This window comes from Gekko japonicus, unplaced genomic scaffold (assembly GCF_001447785.1).
Source record: "Gekko japonicus isolate JY-2015 unplaced genomic scaffold, Gekko_japonicus_V1.1 scaffold1007, whole genome shotgun sequence".
NCBI lineage: Eukaryota > Metazoa > Chordata > Lepidosauria > Squamata > Gekkonidae > Gekko > Gekko japonicus.
This window is the reverse complement of record NW_015177038.1, coordinates 541,740-562,642: the sequence shown is the minus strand read 5'-3', so window position 1 is coordinate 562,642 and position 20,903 is coordinate 541,740. Positions and strand designations below refer to the sequence as shown.

The 20,903-nt window shown below is 46.9% G+C and overlaps 2 protein-coding genes across 3 annotated transcripts in view; both read right to left on the bottom strand.

Moving 5' to 3' along the window:
- LOC107124511 (zinc finger protein 345-like) overlaps positions 1 to 737 on the bottom strand; it is a 4,776-nt gene extending 4,039 nt beyond the window's left edge. The window contains exons 1-2 of the mRNA XM_015427990.1: positions 678 to 737; positions 291 to 309 (exon numbers count right to left, since the gene is read on the bottom strand). Of these exons, the coding sequence (XP_015283476.1) occupies positions 291 to 309; positions 678 to 737 (79 nt within the window). The remainder of the gene's footprint in view (positions 1 to 290; positions 310 to 677) is intronic.
- A 7,438-nt stretch (positions 738 to 8,175) lies between these two features.
- LOC107124514 (zinc finger protein 773-like) overlaps positions 8,176 to 20,903 on the bottom strand; it is a 16,890-nt gene continuing 4,162 nt past the window's right edge. For both annotated transcript variants that reach the window (XM_015427995.1, XM_015427994.1), the window contains exons 2-6: positions 20,160 to 20,671; positions 18,181 to 18,307; positions 12,803 to 12,913; positions 12,171 to 12,284; positions 8,176 to 9,284 (exon numbers count right to left, since the gene is read on the bottom strand). In XM_015427995.1, the coding sequence (XP_015283481.1) occupies positions 8,377 to 9,284; positions 12,171 to 12,284; positions 12,803 to 12,913; positions 18,181 to 18,307; positions 20,160 to 20,609 (1,710 nt within the window). In that variant the 5' untranslated portion in view covers positions 20,610 to 20,671 and the 3' untranslated portion in view covers positions 8,176 to 8,376. The remainder of the gene's footprint in view (positions 9,285 to 12,170; positions 12,285 to 12,802; positions 12,914 to 18,180; positions 18,308 to 20,159; positions 20,672 to 20,903) is intronic.

Here is a 20,903-nt window from a genome sequence, read left to right as displayed (position 1 = left end):
AAGAATACATCTCTGACAACTTCAGTTCTCTCAAAAACACAGCTGCTGGGGGTTAAAATTTGGACCAGAGCCCTGGCGCAAATGTGTGTGGGAAGATAACTCCTCACTCCAGGTGCCATTATCCCAATACAGATAGGTGCCCCTCTAGCAGCTTTAAACCCCTTCTGAGAAAACGGAAAGGACCCAGCTGTGGATCTGCCATGTCTCCTCTAGGGAAGTCCCAGATCCTTCATCTGGAGATGCTAGAGCAGAAGGAGGCAAGGCCTGGAGGGGAAAAAGGCAACACCTACCTGTAGAGATGTCAGTGTGCTGCCATACAAAAAGAGAATAGAGACTTAGCCAGATGACATGGGACTGAGTGGAGTGCTACTTATACCTCAGGAGCTATGGTCTGGGAAATGATCACTTGAAAGTTTGCAAACTCATACAAACCAGCAAAAAACCTCAGTGTCAAGTAAGTCTTTGCCATATTAACTCAGCCGTTCTCATTTTCTGGGCCTTCAGCAATAGCTACACTAAAAGACAGACTTTTCTGCACATTCCTTTAGCAATGAGGGGATCCAGGATCCAATCCCCGCTCAAACACGAAGCCTGTGGGGGCAACTTCCACCCAGTCACCACTTCTTAGCTGGGGTTGTTGTGGGGGATAAAATGGGGAACAAGAGAACCATGGATACCTGCTTGAGCTCTTGAGAAGGAAGGGTGGGATAAAAACCCTGATGGAAAATGAAATTCATTTCTCCTACTTGGGAAGGGACACTGGGAAGTTCTCAGGGGCTCTCCCTTCCAAGTTTTTTGGGGGGCAACAAATCCACCTTGGGCTTCTTGGGCCTTCTAATCCCAGAAAGGAAATGGATCCCTACCCAGTGCCATCAGCGTCTCATAGCTCTCCTGCATGACATCCCGGTACAAGGCCCTCTGCCGTGGGTCCAAGAGCACATATTGTTCCATTGCAACCACCACCACCAGCTGCGGTTCTCTAGGTCAACACCTCTGGAACAAGAAGTTACAGTATGATTGGCCAAATTCCAGGTACAGAGCTCAAGCATTTCCAACAGTAAACCAATGGTTATTTTATGGATTGGATGAATTTGACGATTAGGTGCCTCGTTTGAGAGAAGAGTGATGCATCTGGGGCAGGGAAAATAAAACACTTGTGCAAATGTACCTATATTTTCTTCCCAGGGTGTCCCTTATTGTGGCTCCATAACACACAACAGCTGCACCTGTTAGGCCCTTCGTCATCATTAGGACTATAATCCTTCCCCCTGCAGAAATCTTGTGTACTGAATCACTGTACTTTTTTTGTTGCCATCAAGTCACAGCTGATGTATGGAGACCCTGTAGGGTTTTCAAGGCAAGAGACATTCAGAGGTGGTCTGCCATTGCCTGCCTCTGCATAGTGGCCCCGGAATTCCTTGGTAGTCTCCCATCCAAATTCTAGCCAGGGCACTCCTTGCTTAGCTTCCAAGATCTGATGAGATTGGTCTAGTCTGCACCATCCTAGTCAGGGCAAACTACTGTATGGCAGACAGAAATTCAATGGGGAAAGTTTTTCTGGGAAAGAGATGAGTGTGTGTGTATGGGGGGGGAAGGAGAAATGCAGAACTGTTGGGTTTTTGCCAGTGCTAAAAGGCACAAAGCTCGGGGGGGGGGGGAAGGTAGCATCCCACTTAGAAATGCCACCATTAACTCTGATTGTAGAACAAAGTTTGAGTCCAGTGGCCCCTTTAAGACCAACAAAATTTAATTCTGGGTGTAAGCTTTGATGTGCATGCACACTTCTTCAGATGCACACAAAAGCTTATACGCAGAATTAAACTTTGTTGGTCTTAAAGGTTCAGACCAATGCGGCTATCCACCTAACTCTGAATGTATTTATTTATAGTTTTTCATCCAGCTGGTGTGTGATGAAAAATGGTGATGTTTAGACATCTGAACACTTGAGTGGGGCAACAGCTTTTTCTGCTGGTGCTCGGCTCATTAAAGCCATAATACACAATCTCTCCTCCCATGTGTACCTACAGGCTTGAGAACACCTGACAGGAGACTAGTACTAGCAAATGGGTTAATCTCCAGGAAATCATTATCAGTGGTTGTTTTAAACAGCAGTTCTGGTTTTTTCGTAAAACAGGATTCTTGTGGCACCTTAAAGACTAACAGCATTTTATTCCATTCCATTTTATTAACTCAAAGCTTGTGTGAAGTGGAGCCCTCTTCTCTGAAGAAAGTTTATGTTGGAATCAAAGGTGCCACTAGATTCCTGCTTATTATTTTTTGCTCCAACAGACTAACATAGCTACCCCTCTGCTTTTAAATTTCCCATGCATAATTCACAGGTGCATCAATTCCAAGCGCCTTTGTTCTCAGTAATCCCAAATTAGTAGGAGTGGCAATCTTTCTGTGTTGTAGATCAAGATGGGTAGCCCTGTAAGTCTGTCTGTAGCAGCAGAAAAGAGCAAAAGTCCAGTAGCACCTTAAAGAATAACAAATTTTGTGGCAGGGGATGAGCTTTCCTGAGTCACTCTGCTGTGAAGAGGTCTGAAGAAGTGGACGATGACTCGGGAAAACTCACACCCTGCCACAACATTAGTCTTTAAGGCGCTACTTGCTCTTTTCTGTGCTTTGTAAACACAAGCACCTGAGGCCCCAGGCGCCCCGGCTTGGAAAGAAGGCGAAAATGGAGCCTTTTCCAACTTCCCTCTCTCTCTCGACCATAACAGCCCAGGCTCGGCTCTTTCCTGAATTACCTGGAGTCGCTGGCTGCTGAAGGGTTAAAGGCTGCAGCGCCTTCGGCTACCCCGAGAGCCTGAGGCAGTCAGAAACAGTTCTCACTTCGGTCGGTCCCTCATCAGGGAAATGCTCTTCCGGGCAGAGACTCCGACAGGAGGAGCAGCCGCGGCTCCCAAGCCACTGCGGAATCCACACACCTCCCCCCGCGGCTGCAAACACCCCGGGTGACCTAGGAAGCTCAGCCCCCCGATATCCTGGGTGGGAGGAAGAGAGCTTCAGAGGGGAAGGGATCCCTTAAGCAATAGCCAGAGCCCTCTGGTGGTCGCGGCGAACGACGCCTGTTCTCTGCATCACAGCGCAATTTGATTTTAAAAAGTGAGGTCGTTTCAGGAGGTGGTGTTTTTCAATTTTTTTTCCTTTGGGTCATCCTTTCCACTAGAATAGACTGGGACACGTGCAGACTGAGGCACGAACTCGGGGCTGCTTACACAAACGGCAGTGTTTCTGGTCTTTCTCTCTGGGGTTGCCAACTCTGGGTTGGGAAATTCCTGGAGTTTTGGGGGCTGGAGCCTAGGGGAGGGAAGAGTTTGAGGAGGGGAGGGACCTAATTGGTATATAATACCACAGTCCACCCGCCAAATGGTGGACCTGCAGATGGTGACAGCAGCCATGAAATTAAAAGACACCTGTTCCTTGGGAGGAAAGCGATGGCAAACCTAGACAGTGTAATAAAAAGTAGAGACGTCACCCTGCCAACAAAAGTCAGTACAGTCAAAGCAATGGTATTCCCAGTAGTCATGTATGGCTGCGAGAGTTGGACCATAAGGAAGGCTGAGCGCTGAAGAATAGATGCTTTTGAACTATGGTGCTGGAGAAGACTCTTGAGAGTCCCTTGGACTGCAAGAAGATCAGTCAATCCTAAAAGAAATCAACCCTGACTGTTCCCTGGAAGGCCAGATACTGAAGCTGAAGCTCAAATACTTTGGCCACCAAATGAGAAGGGAGCACTCACTGGAGAAGACCCTGATGCTGGGAAAGATTGAAGGCCAAAGAAGACGGGGACGGCAAAGGAAGAGATGGTTAGACAGTGTCATAGATGCAACGAACATGAAATTGAGCAAACTTCAGAGGACGGCGGAAGACAGGAAGGCCTGGCGTGATCTGGTCCATGGGGTCGCGAAGAGTCGGACTCGACTGTGCGACTGAACAACCATCACCACAACCACCCTCCAAAACAGCAATTTTCTCCAGGGGGAACTGATCTCTATTGTCTGGAGATCAGTTGTAACTCTGGGAAAGCTCCAGGCCCCACCCAGAGGCTGGCAACCCTCCCATCCCACATGAAACTTGCAGATCTAGATTGAAGTGTTTGGCGTGGAGGAGCACTCAATGAGGGGAAGCCCCCCCCCAAGAGTCGTGAAGTGGAACAGTCCAGAAAGGCTTTTACCTCTTCATCTTCTACTTAAGAGGACCAGATTAATCAAAGCAGGGCACTTATTTATTGAAGAAATTTTAATGCTCCCTCTCCAGCAGCATGCTCAAGGTGGTTTACAAATGTTTGTAAGCACCGTGAAGTCATAAAATCCTTTGTCACACTTGATACACTTACATGAATTGGGACGACAGCACAGAACATGGCCAATATACACATGCCCCTTGCATGCTCAAGGGGAACACTGATTGGGATGGTCCTGCGGTCTTTCATCATTACTAATCTTCTCATTAAGAAAGTTCTGCTAAGGTTTTGAAGGAACCCCAGATTTCCCTGAGGGCGCAGCTGGAAAATAAAACTAATAGTTGTTGTTGTTGTTCAGTCGCACAGTCGAGTCCGACTCTTCGCGACTAATAGTACTAATATCCCAAAAGCTGTTCCTGGGCCTTTGAATACAAAGGATGAAAATGTGGCAGTAGAAAAGCCGCCACTTTCTTTTCTGGCAAGGCTCCTGTGCCTTTAACTAACTGCCTAACACTGTTCAACAATTCCAGTTACAGCTTCTCCCGAGGTACTGTGGTGGACATAACTTTGAACTGTTAAGTTTCTGTCTGTAACTGTTACACAGTTTTGAATCCTCATCAGAAAAAACAACACCACCCTACCCAAACCAGGGCAGACCATCTGGAGCAACAATAGTTCAAGGTTATTGGCAAAGCTGAAAAGGTTCCTAGAATTGCCACAACACTAATAAGGGCCCCATGTCTTACAGGCACGGGTTACAAGAAACGGTTATATCATGTATTCTAGAGATACACAAAGAACACCTGAAGCTGCCTTATGTTGACCCAGACCCTTTGTCTATCAAAGCCAGTATGCTCTCTACCCCTGACTGGCTGTGGCTTCCCCATGGTAGAGGCCTTTCCCATCACCAACTGCTCGATCCTTTTAACTGAAGATGCTGCAGGCCCGTAGCTTCAGTGGGGCATCTTGGGGCTAGCCCCCCCCCACTTGCTGGCATTGCCCCCTGACTTCCCATCCAGCCCAGGACATCACGGTCTTCTCCCCCAGATTAATTTGATTAGCCAGTGCCCCCCAGGAAATTTAAATGCCCCCTCCCCCCGATTTAAAAAAAATCCTGGCTATGGGCCTGAGATGCTGGGGACTGAATGAAGGCAGATGAATTATGACCTTTCTGCTAGATAAAAGTCTATGAAAGAGCTACGCTGACAGGTCCAGCTATTTAAATGGACTTTAAGAGACTAGATAGGCTCCATAGGGTTGCCAGCAGCCTGAAGAAATAGTTGTCCTGCCCTTTTAACAGAAGCTTAATGGGATGCTATTTACCAGTCTTAAAGGTGCTACTTGATTTCAGTTTCACTTAGGGACTAGGAGCCATCATTTCCAGGAGACAGGCAACTGGTGATGAGGAGAGGGGAATTCTCAACAAGCCACAGATCCCAATGGGATGGATAAGGAGAGGCTGCTGGACCCAGAAGCTCCAAGATCTAGGGACTGCAAGAAAATAGAGACATGAGCACTGCACATGAGACAAAGGAAAAGGGCCCTCAGCCGTTGTCCAACATAAGGAAGGACCACTGAGTGTTTACACATTGTTCCCCCTGCCCAGGAAGGGTGTGTGTGTCAGCCACTGGCCAGAGAAGGAGTAGCTGTGGCTCCACTCTTTGCCCATAAGTACTGTGCTCCATTGGCCAGTTGTCCTGGGAGTTGCAGGAGTGGAAGGAAAAAAACTGGCCACAATCTCATCAATTACACCCAAGCAAGACTACCATCGTGATCTGGCCTTGTGTGTATAAACTCTAATTGTCAACCTTGATCTCTCTCCCCTACCATTTCCATCAATGCCCCTTTTTGTTTTTGACTTTATACCTGAGGGCAGGACCTCTTTCTCTCCTTACTGATGTAAGCATTTTTGGAGGTGACTGTTGGAAAAACAGCATAATAAACGAGGCACTGTACAGCACTGTACATTTTGAACAGGTCTCTGAAGTCACCAGCTTAAGGTGTTTAGCTACTTGGGAGATGGACGGGATGTTAAGAGACTGTTGAGAAAGGGGCCAATTTTGCAAAAAAAAAATGCCATTCCATACCGGCAGTTAGTGCTTTTTCAGTTAGCAGTGGCATGGAGTCCTGTGAACAGCCACTGAATCATTACAAATAAATCCCTTTATTTATACAATAAGAAAAGTTCCATATACAACATATGTTTGCTTATGTAGAAATGAAGTATAATGCATAAACGTATTAAGTCTTAACAGCCGTATAAACCATACACAACAGAACCACCCCCCTCCAAAATCCTGAAGCTATTCAGTATCCTTAATCAAACTGGAAACCATCACTTAATTGAGCACTATTGTGCAGTAATCTTTTAAGCCTACGATCAAGCTGTGCGTTTTCATGTGTCTACAGATCAACAGTCTAATTGTAGAATCTGGCGCTAAGAGAATTGCAGGTTACTCTATAAAAACCAGAAAAAGAGTATTGGTTGCACTCAGCGTTCAATGCTTTATCGACAGTCATGGCAGGAACTCCAGAGGGCCTGCCTGTCCTTTTGCTGAGTTCCGTAGGGCTCAAACTTGGACCCTATAAATCAAGAGTGGGTGTGGTGCAGCAAGAGGCAGCAGAACCTGGCCTTCCATTTTTGCATGTTTCCCCATTCATGGGAATGGATCCCTTGTGAATGGCGAGGGTCTACTTAGTCTGTGCTAAATAAAAAAACTTGAAGGTTTGCTGCTTGAATACTGTTAGAGCTGGAGTTGGGAACTGCTCTGGAAGTTCCCCCATGTCAAGAGCTCGAGTTCTAGCATGGGCTCTTCCCACCTGCTCTGGGGCTCCTTGGAAGGAGCTCATTGCAGCAGTTCCCACAAAGTCAGCATAAGATCAAAGCATCTGAGAAGGTTTTGTGCTCACAGAAGGTGATCAGAGCTGACTCGTGGAACTCTCAGTCAATAAAATGAACATGTTTGCAGTAAAAGTAAAGATACCTTCTTCCACCTTGAGCGCCAGTCAAGCTGGATATAAATAGATTCTGTTTGCTCTTACTTAGAATACGTATTCTGTTCTAAACGGGGTTAGACAAATTTGTGGAATCTAATCCAGTCCCTAGATCAGATGACTACATCATTTGCCTTTGATATTCAGGGCAGTCCAAATAGCTTACAGCTTTGAGGGCTGCGAAATCAGAGCAAGGAATGGAGCACACTAATATACCAGTAAACCATTCTCTGTTCAGGCCTGAATACTGCCAGAGTTTGGACAACAAGCAAGAAAGATGACAAATATAACTCCTGAAGGACCACTTCCTCTTGTATTGTCCAGCCCACTAGTGAAGATTCTTTGCTAGCTTAGCGGTGAAGAGAATGAGCTGTGATCTGGAAGGTTCAGTGCCATACTGGCCGTTCAGGATGGCTTCCTGCGTGGGAAGGATTTGGAAAGGGAATAAAGGAAATTCCACACTGGGTTCTTATACAGATTTAATTAACTTGGAATTGATGGACAGGAACTAAGAAAGGGTCAGTCTCCCACTTGCAATGTCATGGATTGACTGATTTCCAGAGGTGCTGGATGGAGTTGGTTACCATTTCTGCTTAAACAAGATCTTTGATCCAGCTTAAGGCAGGAGTTTGCGTTGAAACCTCAGCCACACCTGGAGCACTGAAAAGAAGAAGAAGAAGAGAAGAAGAGATTGGATTTATACCCCGCCCTTCACTTGGAGTCTCAGAGCGGCTTACAAACTCCTTTCCTTTCCCCTCCCCACAACAGACACCCTGTGAGGCGGGTGGGGCTGAGAGAACTCTGACACAAACTGCTCTTTTTCAAGGACAGCTGTGCTAGAGCTTGTGACTGACCCAAGGTCACATCAGCAGGTGCAAGTGGAGGAGTGGGGAATCAAACCCGGTTCTCCCAGATTAGAGTCCGCACACTTAACCACTGCACCAAACCGGCTCTCGCACCAAACTCTCCCCATCATGGGTATTCTGGTGGCCAAGGAGATGTGATTTTATACTGCAGCATGTCTTTCAGTTGGAACACTGATATGGCCTCTCTCCCATGCATGTCCTTCAGTGGATGATGACGCTTGAGCTCTGAGTGAGGCATTTGGCACAGTGAGGAAATGTATGGGATTTGTCACCAGTATTGGTTCTCTGGTGTGCAATTAGGCTGGAGTTCTGAGTGAAAGTCTTCCCTCAGTCAACACATTCATAAGGTTTGTTTCTAGTGTGGACCCGTCTGTGGTTAATAAGAGTTGACCTGCTGCTGAAACTTTTTTCGCAGACAGGACATTCGAACGGTTTCTCTCCTGTATGGATTCTGTGATGTATGATGAGACTGGAGCACAGGCTGAAACCCTTCCCGCAGTCGGGGCATTTGTAGGGTCTCTCGCCCGTGTGGATTCTCTGATGGTCAATGAAATGTGAACTCTGAGTGAAGCTTCTGTCACAGTCAGGACACCTGTAGGGCTTCACCCCGGTGTGAATCCTCTGGTGCTTAATCAGGTTGGAGCTTTGCGTAAAGCCTTTGCCGCAGTCGAGGCACACGTAGGGTTTCTCCCCAGTGTGGGTTCTCTGGTGCTTAACAAGGGTTGACTTGTTATTGAAGCTTTTCTCGCAGTCAGTGCACTGGAATGGTTTTAGGCCCGTGTGGATCCTCTGGTGAGTGATGAGATTAGAGCTCCGACTGAACCTCTTTTCACAGACGGGGCACTTGTAGCATTTTTCCACCTTGTGGGCCCTGTGATGCTTCGTCAGCGCGGCAAATGAGCGACAGCTTTTCCCGCATTCGGTGCAGATGTGATGGGTCTCCTGGAGGTCACCTTTCAGAGCGGCCACAACCTGGGGTGGCTCCTTGAAAAACAACCCTGTGCCAAAAAGCATCTCATCTTGCTGAGGCAGGGAGTTCTCCTCAAGGGTCTGTGTCATCTGCTGACTGTCCCTGGCTTCTGCTTTCCTGGGGTTCCCTTCTGACAGGCCAGAAAACATACTTTGTTTCTCCACTAGGTCAGGGATTTTGGGCTTGGAGTTATTCTTTGGATTCTCTTTAATCGGACTATTCTCTGCTTTAACTGGGCAATTCTCTGCTTTAAACGGACTATTCTCTGCAGGAATAAAGGGAGAATACATAATCGTAGAATGAAAGAACAAGAAACAAAGGAAGCAACAACTGCAGGTAATGAAAAAGAATAACGTCTGACCTATATGTTGACATCAGATCTGACATCAACTGACACTCGCTAGTCTGTTTTCCAGATCATTCAGGTGTTGCACTTGCTCTCTGCATTTCTTCAGTGGCTGTAGCTCTCAAAATGGGATCCATGGGGGCTGCCCAGGTTGTCACTAACACTGGCAGGTGATCACATACGAGGCATAATGCAACAGAGTCTTGTGGTAGCAGTGGGGAGTGGGATACACCCTCGATTCCTCCACCATACCCTGCTGCTACCCAAACTAAGTCCATTCACTCAAGAGAAGTAGTATTATGGGAGAGGGAGAAAAAGTTCCCTTCGTCAACTCTCTCCATCTCATGCATGATTTTATACACCTCTATCATGTCCCCCCTTTTAGGTGTCTCTTTTCTAAGCTGAAAAGTCCCAGACTCTTCAGTCTTTCCCCATAAGGAAGGTGCTCCAAACCCCTAAGTGTCTTGGTTGCCCTCCCCTGTGCTGTTTCCAGCTCTGCAATGTTCTTTTGAGACACGGTGACCAGAACTGTACACAGTATTCTAAATGGGGCTGCACCATAGATCTATACAGGGGCATTATAATATTGGCTGTTTTCTTTTCAATCTCTTTCCTAATCATCCCTAACATAGAGTTAGCCTTTTTCACCACTGCAGCACACGGGGTTGACACTTCCATGGAGCTATCCACTAGAACCCTGTGATCTTTTCCCTTCTCAGTCTCAGCAAGTTCAGACCCGATTAGCCTCTCCTTGAAGCTGGGACATTTTGTCCCAGTGTGCATCACCTTACCCTCACCAGCACTGAACTTCATTTGCCCTATCGTCACCCACTCACCCACTTTGTGGTGATCCTCTTGGAGCTCTTCACAGTCAGCCTTGGCTTTCACCATCCTCAACAATTTGGTGTCATCTGCAAACTTGGCCACTACACTGCTCACCCTTCAAGATCATTTATGAATAAATTGAATAGTACCAGTAGTACCGGCCCCGATACCAGTTCTTGTGGGACCCTACTGCTGACTTCCCTCCATTGGGAGGACTGTCCACTGATCCCTTCTGTTTGCTTCCCGTCATCTAACCAATTTTTGATCCAGAAGAGAATCTGCTTACTTATCCAATGACTGCTAAGTTTACTCAGGAGTCTTTGGAGAAGTACTTTGTCAAAAGGCTTTTGAAAGTCCAAGTGTATAATGTCTACAGGATCATTGTCTACATGCTTGTTCACTTTCTCAAAGAACCCCAAAAGGTTGATGAGGCAGGACTTCCCTTTGCAGAAGCCATGCTGATTTTCCCTCAGCAGGCTTTGTCCCTCTGTGTACCTAATAATTCTATTTTTTCATTACAGTTTCTATTAATTTGCCTGGGACAGATGTTAGGCTGACTGGCCTGTAATTTCTTGGTTGACATCTGGACCCTTTTTAAAAAAATTGGCATAACATTTGCTACTCTCCAGTCTTCTGGTACAGCAGCTGAATTTAGTGATAGGTTACATATACGGGTTAGTAGATCAACTATCTCACATTTGAGTTCTGTAAGCATCTCGGGTGCATGCCATCAGGACCTGGAGACTTTTTGGTTTTTAATTTCCCCAACAAGTCTAGAACTTAATCTTTGTTCACCGCAATTTGGCTTAGTTCTTCAAACTCCCTGAAAACAGGGGCTGTGGCACGGGTACATATCCCACTGTCACTTTTTACAGTGAACAGAGAAACAAAAAATTCATCGAGTTTCTCTGCCATCTCCACATCTTCCTTGGGCAACCCCTTTAGTCCTTTGTCATCCAAAGGCCCAACTGCTTCTCTGGCCGGTTTCCTGTTTCAGATACATGTTAAAAAAATGTTTATTGTTTTTCTTGATGCTTTTAGCAACTCACTCCTCAAAATCTCTTTTTCCATGCCTAATTATTAATGTACATTTCTTTTGCCAGAGTCTGTGATCCCTTCTGTTCAATTCCTTGGGGAAGACCTTCCACTTTATAACTTCCTTGACTTGCATTGTTAACTATGCAGGGCTTCTTTTAACCTTGGCAGTGCCCTTCCTAACCTGTGGAATTCATCCTATTTGGGCTTAATATGGTTTTAAGTAGCTTCCAGGCATCCTCTGGGGGGATTTGACTCTCTTGTGTTTCCCCTTCAGCTTCCTTTTTACTATTCCCCTCATTTTTGTAAAGTTCCCTCTTTTGAAATCAAACGTGACAGTTTTGGACTTTAGGGGGAACTTTCCACTGACCTAGTTGGTCAGCCACGTTGGTCTGAAGCAGAAGAACAAATTTAGAGTCCAATGGCACCTTTAAGACCAAGGTGCCACTGGACTCTAAATTTGTTTTCCATTGAATGCTGAACTTAATAGCATTGTGGTCACTGTTCCCAACTGGTGCAACAACCTCTACACCTCTTAAGACCTGATCAGAACCCTCAGTGATGAAGAAGGCAGTGCTGGAGGGAAAGATGGTGGGAGACTGCAGGTTGATGGGGGGGAGGTACTCTCTAAAGCTGAACTAATAAGGAGAGGGTCAAGAATGAGTGCACAGGGGCTGGGGCAGAGGTAAGAAAGAAGGAGGAGAAGGTGACACCCCAAGCAAATGGGGCAAGGAGAGGAGGAGGAGGAGGCGGGACCTCCTCTACTTGCCACCTCAAGCAGGTAGTTTGATCCTAATCTGAGTGGGAAGAACAGCATGGTTGTCCTGGATGCCTCTCCCAGCTCTGCAAGGCCAAGTAGTTCAGCCCAGGCCATTCCTTGCAGGATGTTCCAAGTTTACCAACCCGAGCAGATAATTCCAAGCGGCTGTACACATGATTCCTTACCTGAACAGATGTCATTTGGGATCTCCCTTTCTCCACAGCCCCGGAGATCAAAGATCAATGACCTTGGATTCCTTTTTCGTTCGGAGGCCATCTCAAGTTTAAGTTGTGGGGATTCTGTTTGTAATGAAGACAGTGAGGAAGAATTAATGGCTTGAATTTTATCTTATCCCTTTATGGGAGTTTTTGCCTCTTGTTTACTGCCTTAAGACTTCCAGATTTATTTGTATAGCAGTGTGAGCCTGTCCAAGGTTTTAATTTGCTAGCAAGGACCATTTTTCCATAACAGTTTCCGCTAGAGTCTTCTGGTGTTTTGAACGTGCCAAAACTTTAAAACCATGGGAGAAGACTGTGATTCAGGCAGGCTCTTTTTCATTCTTTTATCTATTGCATTTATATTCTGGCTTTTCTCCATTACTGGAACTCAAGACAACTTTACAATAGGATTCCTAGGAGGTCAAGGAACTCACCAAGGCCAGATCCAGATCTACTTAGCTTCAGCAAATCTGCTGTACCTTCTAACCATGCCCTATGACATTTGCTCTAAGGTTCAACCTCACCTCCTTGGATCAAGACCTTTGTGCCATTTCCCATCATTGAAAGACCTTGCTAGAGCAATCATAATGACTTTTCACCTGAAAAGTTGATTTTTGTTTGCATCCGTTTTTCTGAGAGCTGAAACTTGAAAGTATCTTGCCTTTTCCATTCTTCTGGTGACCTCACATCAGTTTCTGGTCTCAAAAACCCTGAGGCAAAAAGAGCATGAGAACTTACTGTAGATTGCAACATTTTGGTCACAGAGACCGTGTGGCTACTGATGGAAAAACATATTCAGATCTATGAGTTGTATGCTTAAGGTTGTAAAGTCACCAGTAAAGGTAAGTCTCGGGCAGTGTCATCCTAAGCAGAGTTACACCCTTCTACACCTATTGACTTCAGTGGGCATAGAAGGGTGCAACTCTAGATGGTGTCTGAGAAGTGAAGACACTTCCAAACATCTCCGCTAAGCCCAGAGATTAGCCCTGACTTGGATAGCCTGGGCAAGTTCAGTCTCAGAAGCTAAGCAGGGCCGACTCTGGCAAGTACTTGGATGTGAGACCTCCTTGGAATACCAGCAGTTGGGAGGGCAGGGGCAGGCTTTATTCAGCCACCTCTCTGAATATCCTCCAGTCCCCCAGTAGGGGTCAGTCACCAGAGGTCACCATAACTTCCAGGTGCACACATACACTCACGCGTGCGCAAACACACACGTGCACACATGAAAAATGCAAAACAAAAACCTGAGCCCAGAGATCCATTTCTAAGGGGGAAAAAGCTGTTAAGAGGTCAAACAAAGATGTGTGTGACTGGCTGTGGTCATATAAGCCTGGTTCATACACACATCCATCGCTTGATTGCCCGTATCCTTGATGGCAGTCTGCTGTGCATCTTCTCCACTGGAGAAGAACTGGGTTTGAGCTGTCACTGGGCTAATCACCTGCATGGAGATCCATAAGTTCATCCAGTATTGCAACAAACTGGTTACTAAATGCAACAGTCAATGATCGCCATACATGACATGTGCAAGTTAGCCTTCACTGTACACTTTGCACATGCAGACAGATATGTAGTGATAATTAAAGAAGACTGTGACCGATTCTGCAAAAGCAATTGTTCTGCCCTTGTTCTGCCATTTCCCCCGGTTGTACGGTTCAATTTCCCACTATTTGCTGTGTGGCCGCATTTTGACCCAACCCGCATCTCCCCCTGATTTCCCCCATGTCTTGAGCCTTATTTTTTAGGATCAAGAAGACCGGGGGGGGGCAATTGAGGGGAAATGCGGGTCAAAATGTGGCCGTGCAGCAAATAGTGGGAAATTGAACAGTACAACCGGGGGAAATGGCAGACCGAGGATGGTACAACTGCTTTTGCAGAATTGGTCACTGTGTGTAAAAACCTGCTGTATGTTCAGAAGCTGGGTTTTGAAAGCCACTGCTTTTGCAGAATTGGTCACTGTGTGTTCAGAGGCTGGGTTTTGAAAGCTGAGTTCTGGTGTGCACAGAGTCAAATTCTACACAGGTGAAAGTATCGAATTACAGTGGACAAGCACACGGTCAACACAACTGTTTGGTGCCCTGAATCCAAGGCAGCACAAGGCAGCAGAACGTAGGCTCCCGTCCCTCCTGTAGGCAACAGACTATAAAGGGATCCCCTGCACGTCCAGGCTTTGCACCTGTTCCCTGACTGAAATAGATTCTCTGGAGCATATATTTTTTAATTGCTCTCTCCATTCGGTGAGCCAAAAGGAAATTATCAGCCCGCTGTTAAAAAGGTTCCCTGGTAGACCAAACAAAATTAAACGAATACCTGCTATCGGATAGGAATTATCAGATTACAAGACAGGTGGCTAGGTTCTGCACCCTGGGTCTACAAGGAACGCAAAAAGCAAGGCAAATAGGCCATACCTACATCTTTTAATTAAAAAAAAACTTCCTCTTTTTTAATAGGGAAATTTTAAATGGTTTAAAAGGTTTACAAGGTAGTTCTATTTCTCCCTTTTATAGATTTTTATAACTTTTAAACTTCTATGTTATTACAAGCCTTTCCTGGTTCTACCAGATAGGCTATCATTGGGAATTTTTTTAATGCTCTGTTTCAAATTGATTGAATTTGTACTGGTCGAAGACTGTAATAACAAAAAACTGAAAACAGGCAGGGTAAAAAAATGCAACCTGTCAATAAAGGCTGTAGGATGCCTGGTCTTTTGGCACTTTCAAGGCCTGCCCAGACCTGGATAGCCCAGGCGAGCCTGATCTCTGAAGTTAAGCAGGGTTGGCCCTGGTCATTACTTGGATGGGAGGCCATCAAGGAATACCGGGGTTGCTACACAGAGGCAGGCAATGGCAAAGCACTGTTGCCATGCAACCGCCTTACATAGCATCTCTAAAGGCTATGGACTATGACTGCAAAGCTGGACTGTGAAAACAAGTGTGTCAGGGTAATGGACTGAACAGTAGCCATGAGATAGTACCATTCTACTGGACTATAAGCATGTGCCTAGCCAAGGGAAACCTTGCTGTGAAGCAGCGTGCCAAGCCAGATGTGGACCATGGAATACACGATGCCTCTCGTGCCTGCACTTCTGCAGACATATGCCAGAAGGCAAGACAGCCTCACTGACCCGCAGATACGCAAAACCAGCAGCAGTTCCCTAAGAGAAGCCATGCTCTGCAAAAGAAACCTGGACATTCCTGCACAGATGCCATCAAAAAGGTCTCTCTTCCATCATGCACCTCCCCCCCCTTACCTATTAACATCACCAGATGTTGCATGTACTTCAATTCAGCCTAAATAAAAAAAACTTACTCCATGATGGGATTAACAAGAAGTCATGTCCTCCTGCCGCCCATTCCGATAATGCAGCTGTTAACCATTGGATTGTTAAGACCAACTACTGGCAATGGGGCTGGAACATTACTATTCTTTTCTTTCCTTTGTCTTCCTCTGAGGTGTCACTATTAGCCAACCATTATTGCAATTGTCCAACGATTAATCCTTTTTCCTGACCCATTAACATCTGGATTTTTCTAGCATTTCCTGGGGACTACGTGACTAATGAAGCATCAGCTTCAAGTCATTTTAGGGTATAAAAGGTGAGCAACACCCCATTGCTCTCTCTCTCTCTCTAGCTTCTGACCTTCCTAACCCCACCCTATCTTGCTGGTTCCATTCTTAGCACTGTTTGGAGCCTTCCACGTGCATTGCTGGTCAACTCACGATCCCCCTTCCTTTAGTGTTATCCCTTTTTCGCTGCAGGATTGCCTCGCTATGTCAGAGAGGTAACGTATCACCCCATCAACGATACCTCCTGCTAATGCAACTGTCGCTGTACCTTTCTATCTGAATTCTTAGATCTGTATTATGTGTGTGGGTGCTTGATTTTTATATTGTATGTGTGAGAATCTTCTAGTAAAGAAATCATTGCTTTGAACATCTAGCCTCAGCATGTATTTCTGGGATCTGGATAAACTGGACTCCCGTATACACAGGTTATTGGTCCCATAACTGAAGCCTATTGGCCATTTCATATTCATATTTCCCACTTTATTTTAAGAAACAAGGCAATTTGCCTAACACCACCTCTGAACACCCTTGCCTTGAAAACCCCATAAGGTCACTGCAAGTCAGCTGTGACTTGATGGCAAAAAACAAAACAAGGAAACAACAAGCCCAGCATCAAAGCCTCCTCAGCAAACTAATTTCTTTCTTGCAAACCATCTCTTTTATCCCTCCGGCCTCAGGGCCCTGCCCATTTTTGGTACCAGGAGCTGTTTGAAGGATCTCTTTTGGTTCTGCAGCTAAGGAAACTTATCTGGCCAAACTGACCAGTGGCCCCTCTGTGATGGTCAACAACCTCCTCTCATTGGCTCATTCATGAGGAACAGAAACACAACGGTGAGACTCCTTTCCTTTCATATGCTGACAAGCGCTGGGAGGCAGGAAGGAGACAAGTGAACTAAGCTCTGTAGGAATGTGGGGGGAGTTCCTGGCTTTTTAGTAGCATAGAATACCGCGGGGCCCAAAGAACTTAACATTAGCTTTCATGGGCAGAAAAACCTACTAGGTCAGATACACAAAGTGTTGACACTTAGTGGGAAGCTACAGATATACACACATACACGCACACAGGTACAAGGAGAAGAAAGATGGGAGGGGGGTTGTTATTACAAAAGGAGGTTTCCACTTTCCAGGGCAAAATGTGTGCCGTGACCCTGTCGAGCAACAATGAACACAAGCTCCGGTCCAGAGAAGAAACGATCCACTCAGAGTGGGTGTGGATCACTCCCAGCAGGTGAGCAATCAGCAAAATAAGATGAATAGTGTACACTGCTTTCCGTTGTGAGCTACAAAACTCACTTTATTTATATCTCGCCTTTCCTCCCAGCAGTACCCAAAGTGGCTTACATTGGCTGAGCTCTCCGTTTTATCCTCACAACAACCCTGTGAAGTGACACAGAGTTAGAGGGTGTAAACTGGCCCAAGGTCAGTCTGGCCTGTTTTTGTCTGGCCTCCATTGCAGAATAATGGTGCACCTTCTATCCACTCTTTGCAATACCCCCACCCCCTTTCTTTTTGCACGTATGTATACTTCCACCTGGCCCTGACCTGGATAGCTCAGGTTAGCCTGATCACGTGAGATCTCAGAAGCTAAGTGGGATTGGCCCTGGCTAGTATTCGGATGGGAGACTTCCAAGGAATACCAGGATCATGATGCAGAGGCAGGCAGTGGCAAGCCACCTCTGAATCTCTCTTGTCTTGAAAACCCCACCAGGGGTCTCCGCAAGTCAGCTGTGCCTTGGTGGCAAAAAACAACAACAACATACTTCCACCCGCAGACTATAGCACTTTGTGCATCTGATGGAAAGGCCTCTGGCTTACAAAGGCAGATGCCGGCAGACATTTTTCGTCCTTTAGCTGCCACAATGTTCTCTCTTTGCATGCAGCAACAGACTGCCACGGTTACCGCTCTGGAATCCAGCATATTCATGTTTCTGAGGAGCCACAGAAAGGCCTAGAGACCCTACAGGGTGCTTCAGTGCAGACAGCTTCTGGTTATTAACGGACATCTTGACTTGTTTTTTCTTTTTAAATAGAGCTAGTGTCTGTAAGAGCACTCACAAAAAAACAGGAGGTTGACAGCTTGTACTTAAAAAAAACCCTAACAGAAACCAGAGCAGGTCAAAGTGAAATGCAACTGGTGTTGCTAGGGTTGCCAGCCTCCAGGTGGGGCCTGGGGACCTCCCGCTTTTACAACTGATCTCCAGCTGACAGAGATCAGCTCCCCTGGAGAAAATGGCTGCTTTGAAGGGGGGACTCTATGGCATTGTGCCATGCTGAGGCCCCTCCCCTCCCCAAACTCCGCCCTCTCCTGGCTCCACCTCCAAAGTCTCCAGGTGTTTTCCAACCCAGACCTGGCAACCCTGGGTGTTGCTCCTGGTCTAGAATTTATTCTATCTGAAAGAGGAATCCTTACCCAGAGAGGCTACATTGTCATAATTGTCCTGCATGATTTCCCAGTAAAGAGCCTTTTCTCTGGCTTCTAGGAGTGCCCACTCTTTCTCAGTGAAAGGTACAGTCACATCTTCAAAGGTAATTGGCAGCTGTAAGAGACAGAAAGAAAGCCAACCCAATGAGACCCTCAGGCGTGACGTGTCCTAGTTATCCAAGTTCATTTCTCTGCACCAGTCTTCTTGGGTACCATCTTAGACCTGACCCTTGTGATGAAGAGCTCAAGGCTGAGGTGGAAGTGATTCAAATTCTCCGTAACAACTAGGGATGCCAGCCTCCAGGTGGGACCTGGGAATTCCCCAGAATTACAGCTCAGCACCAGACTACAGAGATCAGTTCGCCCTGGAGAAAATGGCTGCTTTGGAGGGTGGACTCTCTGGTACTGTGCCCCACTGAGGTCCCTGTTATCTCCAGGCTCCACCCCCAAATCTCCAGGAGTTTCCCACCCTGAATCTGGCAACCCAACCCCCCTTCCCCTGCTGGTGGTCAGGGCAGACCTTGCAACCCTAAGAACACTGAAGGTTCCCTAGATCAGATATAAGCTAGCTGAATGTTGTGGCAGATCGTTTGGGGCAGATCCAGGGCAGGGGTCATTTGGGGGGGGGACGTGGGGGGACGCCATCCCCCCGGGTGAGGTGCGGGAGGCGGGGCCTGGAGCTCCCTGCTGGTGCCCGCTGGAGGTCGCCGCCGGCTGTGGGGAGGACACACTTCCGGTGATGTCAGGGGGTGTGGCATATGCTAATGAGTTATGCTAATGAGTCCCCCTAGCTCTTTTACTACGAAATGACCCCTGGGCAGATCATGCACAGAAAAGCTGCACAGAAAACAGAAATTCAGAGGCTTTTCGCAACCTGCAGATATGAGATAGAAAATGTTTTGTTCTCTGAATTTTTGCCATCCATGAAGTTGTTGGCAGCCCAGGAGCCCTGCTGGAAAGAAGAGGGGGAATTAGATTAAGAGGGGGAATGAATTAACTCCATTCACAACTCTACGGTGCAAAATTCTGAATCAGGCACCTTCCTTTCAGACTGAACCTACCCCTTCACATTTTCAGATCACCTCTAGAATCACTTTCTTTCCCTGCTCCTCTGCCTTTAACAGCAACCTGGCCAGATAAAGTCGTGTCCCCAGAAAAGTGATCATTTTCTGCTAAAAATACACGTTAGTACAGGAACATATTAAAACAAGAAGGAGTCTTGAGGCACCTTAAAGATTACTTATTGAAGCACAAGCTGCAAGCTAGACCCCCCTTCATCAGATGCATGACATGAAACATCAGTATGCGTATAGGTAAATGTAACACACAAGGAAAATTTGTGAGCTGAAAATGCAAGAGGAGTCACCTGTCACGTTTTCCTGCACAACTAAAAAAAAGTTCATAGTAATCCTGTACAACAGCTACAAACAGTGATAATAACACAGTCTACCTAGTTATGCTAACCGGTTTAACACCTGTTAGTGGCTAAGAACATGCGGTGTCTGTTTAAGCCCTCATTAACATAACTACAGCAACTTAGTATGTACTTTGCAGCTCTTACTAACACTTCCAGTCTAAAGCTGAACTGGTTTTCTACAGAACTTCCAATCCAAATTATACAGGGTTTTCATTACACAGACACCAAGGCTCAAGGCAATGCCACTGACACCCACAGAGTCAGGTTGCCAACTCTTGTTGCCAGCTTCTACCCTGTGTCTTCTATACCAATTCAGTGTGCAGGCTTTAGCAAGCAATCCCCTCTTTAAAAAGGCAGCTGATGATTCTTGCACGGTAAGATGCTGTTAAAGGCAGAGGTGCAAGTTGGGCTGTCCGATTCCCCCCCCCCCACACCAGTCAGCAATCCTAACAAAAAGTCATAGACCTCTCCATCTACGGTATCTGGCCGCCGGATCCCTTGAAAACCCCCAAACTTGGCAATTGCCTTTCCTCCATCCTGTGCTCTTTACCTGAGCTGGCTTGGCAGGTTCTTGCTCCTGCAGGCAGGCCTCCGCCAGGTAAGCTGCCTCCTTGCTGCTGCCCGGCTCTTTGGCTCTCACCCAGGCCTGCATGTCGGTCGGTAGCACAGACAGGAACTGCTCCAGGATGACCAGGTCCACAATCTGCTCCTTGCTGTGCTCCTGGGGACGCAGCCACTGCAGAACTGCCTTGCTCAGCCGGGAGAGGGTCTCCCGGGGAGTTTCTCCGAACTGGATGGTTCCTGCATGGAAACTCTGTGGCCTGGCTGCCTCCGGGGGCTGGAGGAGTTGGCTCAAAATGGCTTCCTTTCCCCCAGAAGGAGGGTTGACCGGTTGTTGTTGTCTTGAGGGGTGGTACTGCTCAGGGAGTTCCCAGGGGTGAGAAGCTGCTAGAAAGAGAATACACCCCTCCTTCACAGGCCAGGTTCTGTGTGGCTCCATGGATCCCAAACATCAAGTCTCTTCTGCCTCAGAGAGGCCCTCAGCGAAGACGATTCAGCAGCCTATTGAGGTGAGAAAGGCAACAAAAGCCCCAGTCACACGGAGCGTTAGGCACGCTGGAGAGATGGAAGATAGGCGGATTTTCCGGGCGCGATCTCACCACCACATCTGGGAAGCGTGGCACTCCCGTGGCTCACCCGAGGCTTCACTCCGAAGATGCGCGGCAAAAAACTAGTACCTCCGAGGTACTAGTTTCCGGAAAGTGCGGGGCAAGGGCGGGCGTCAGATCACATT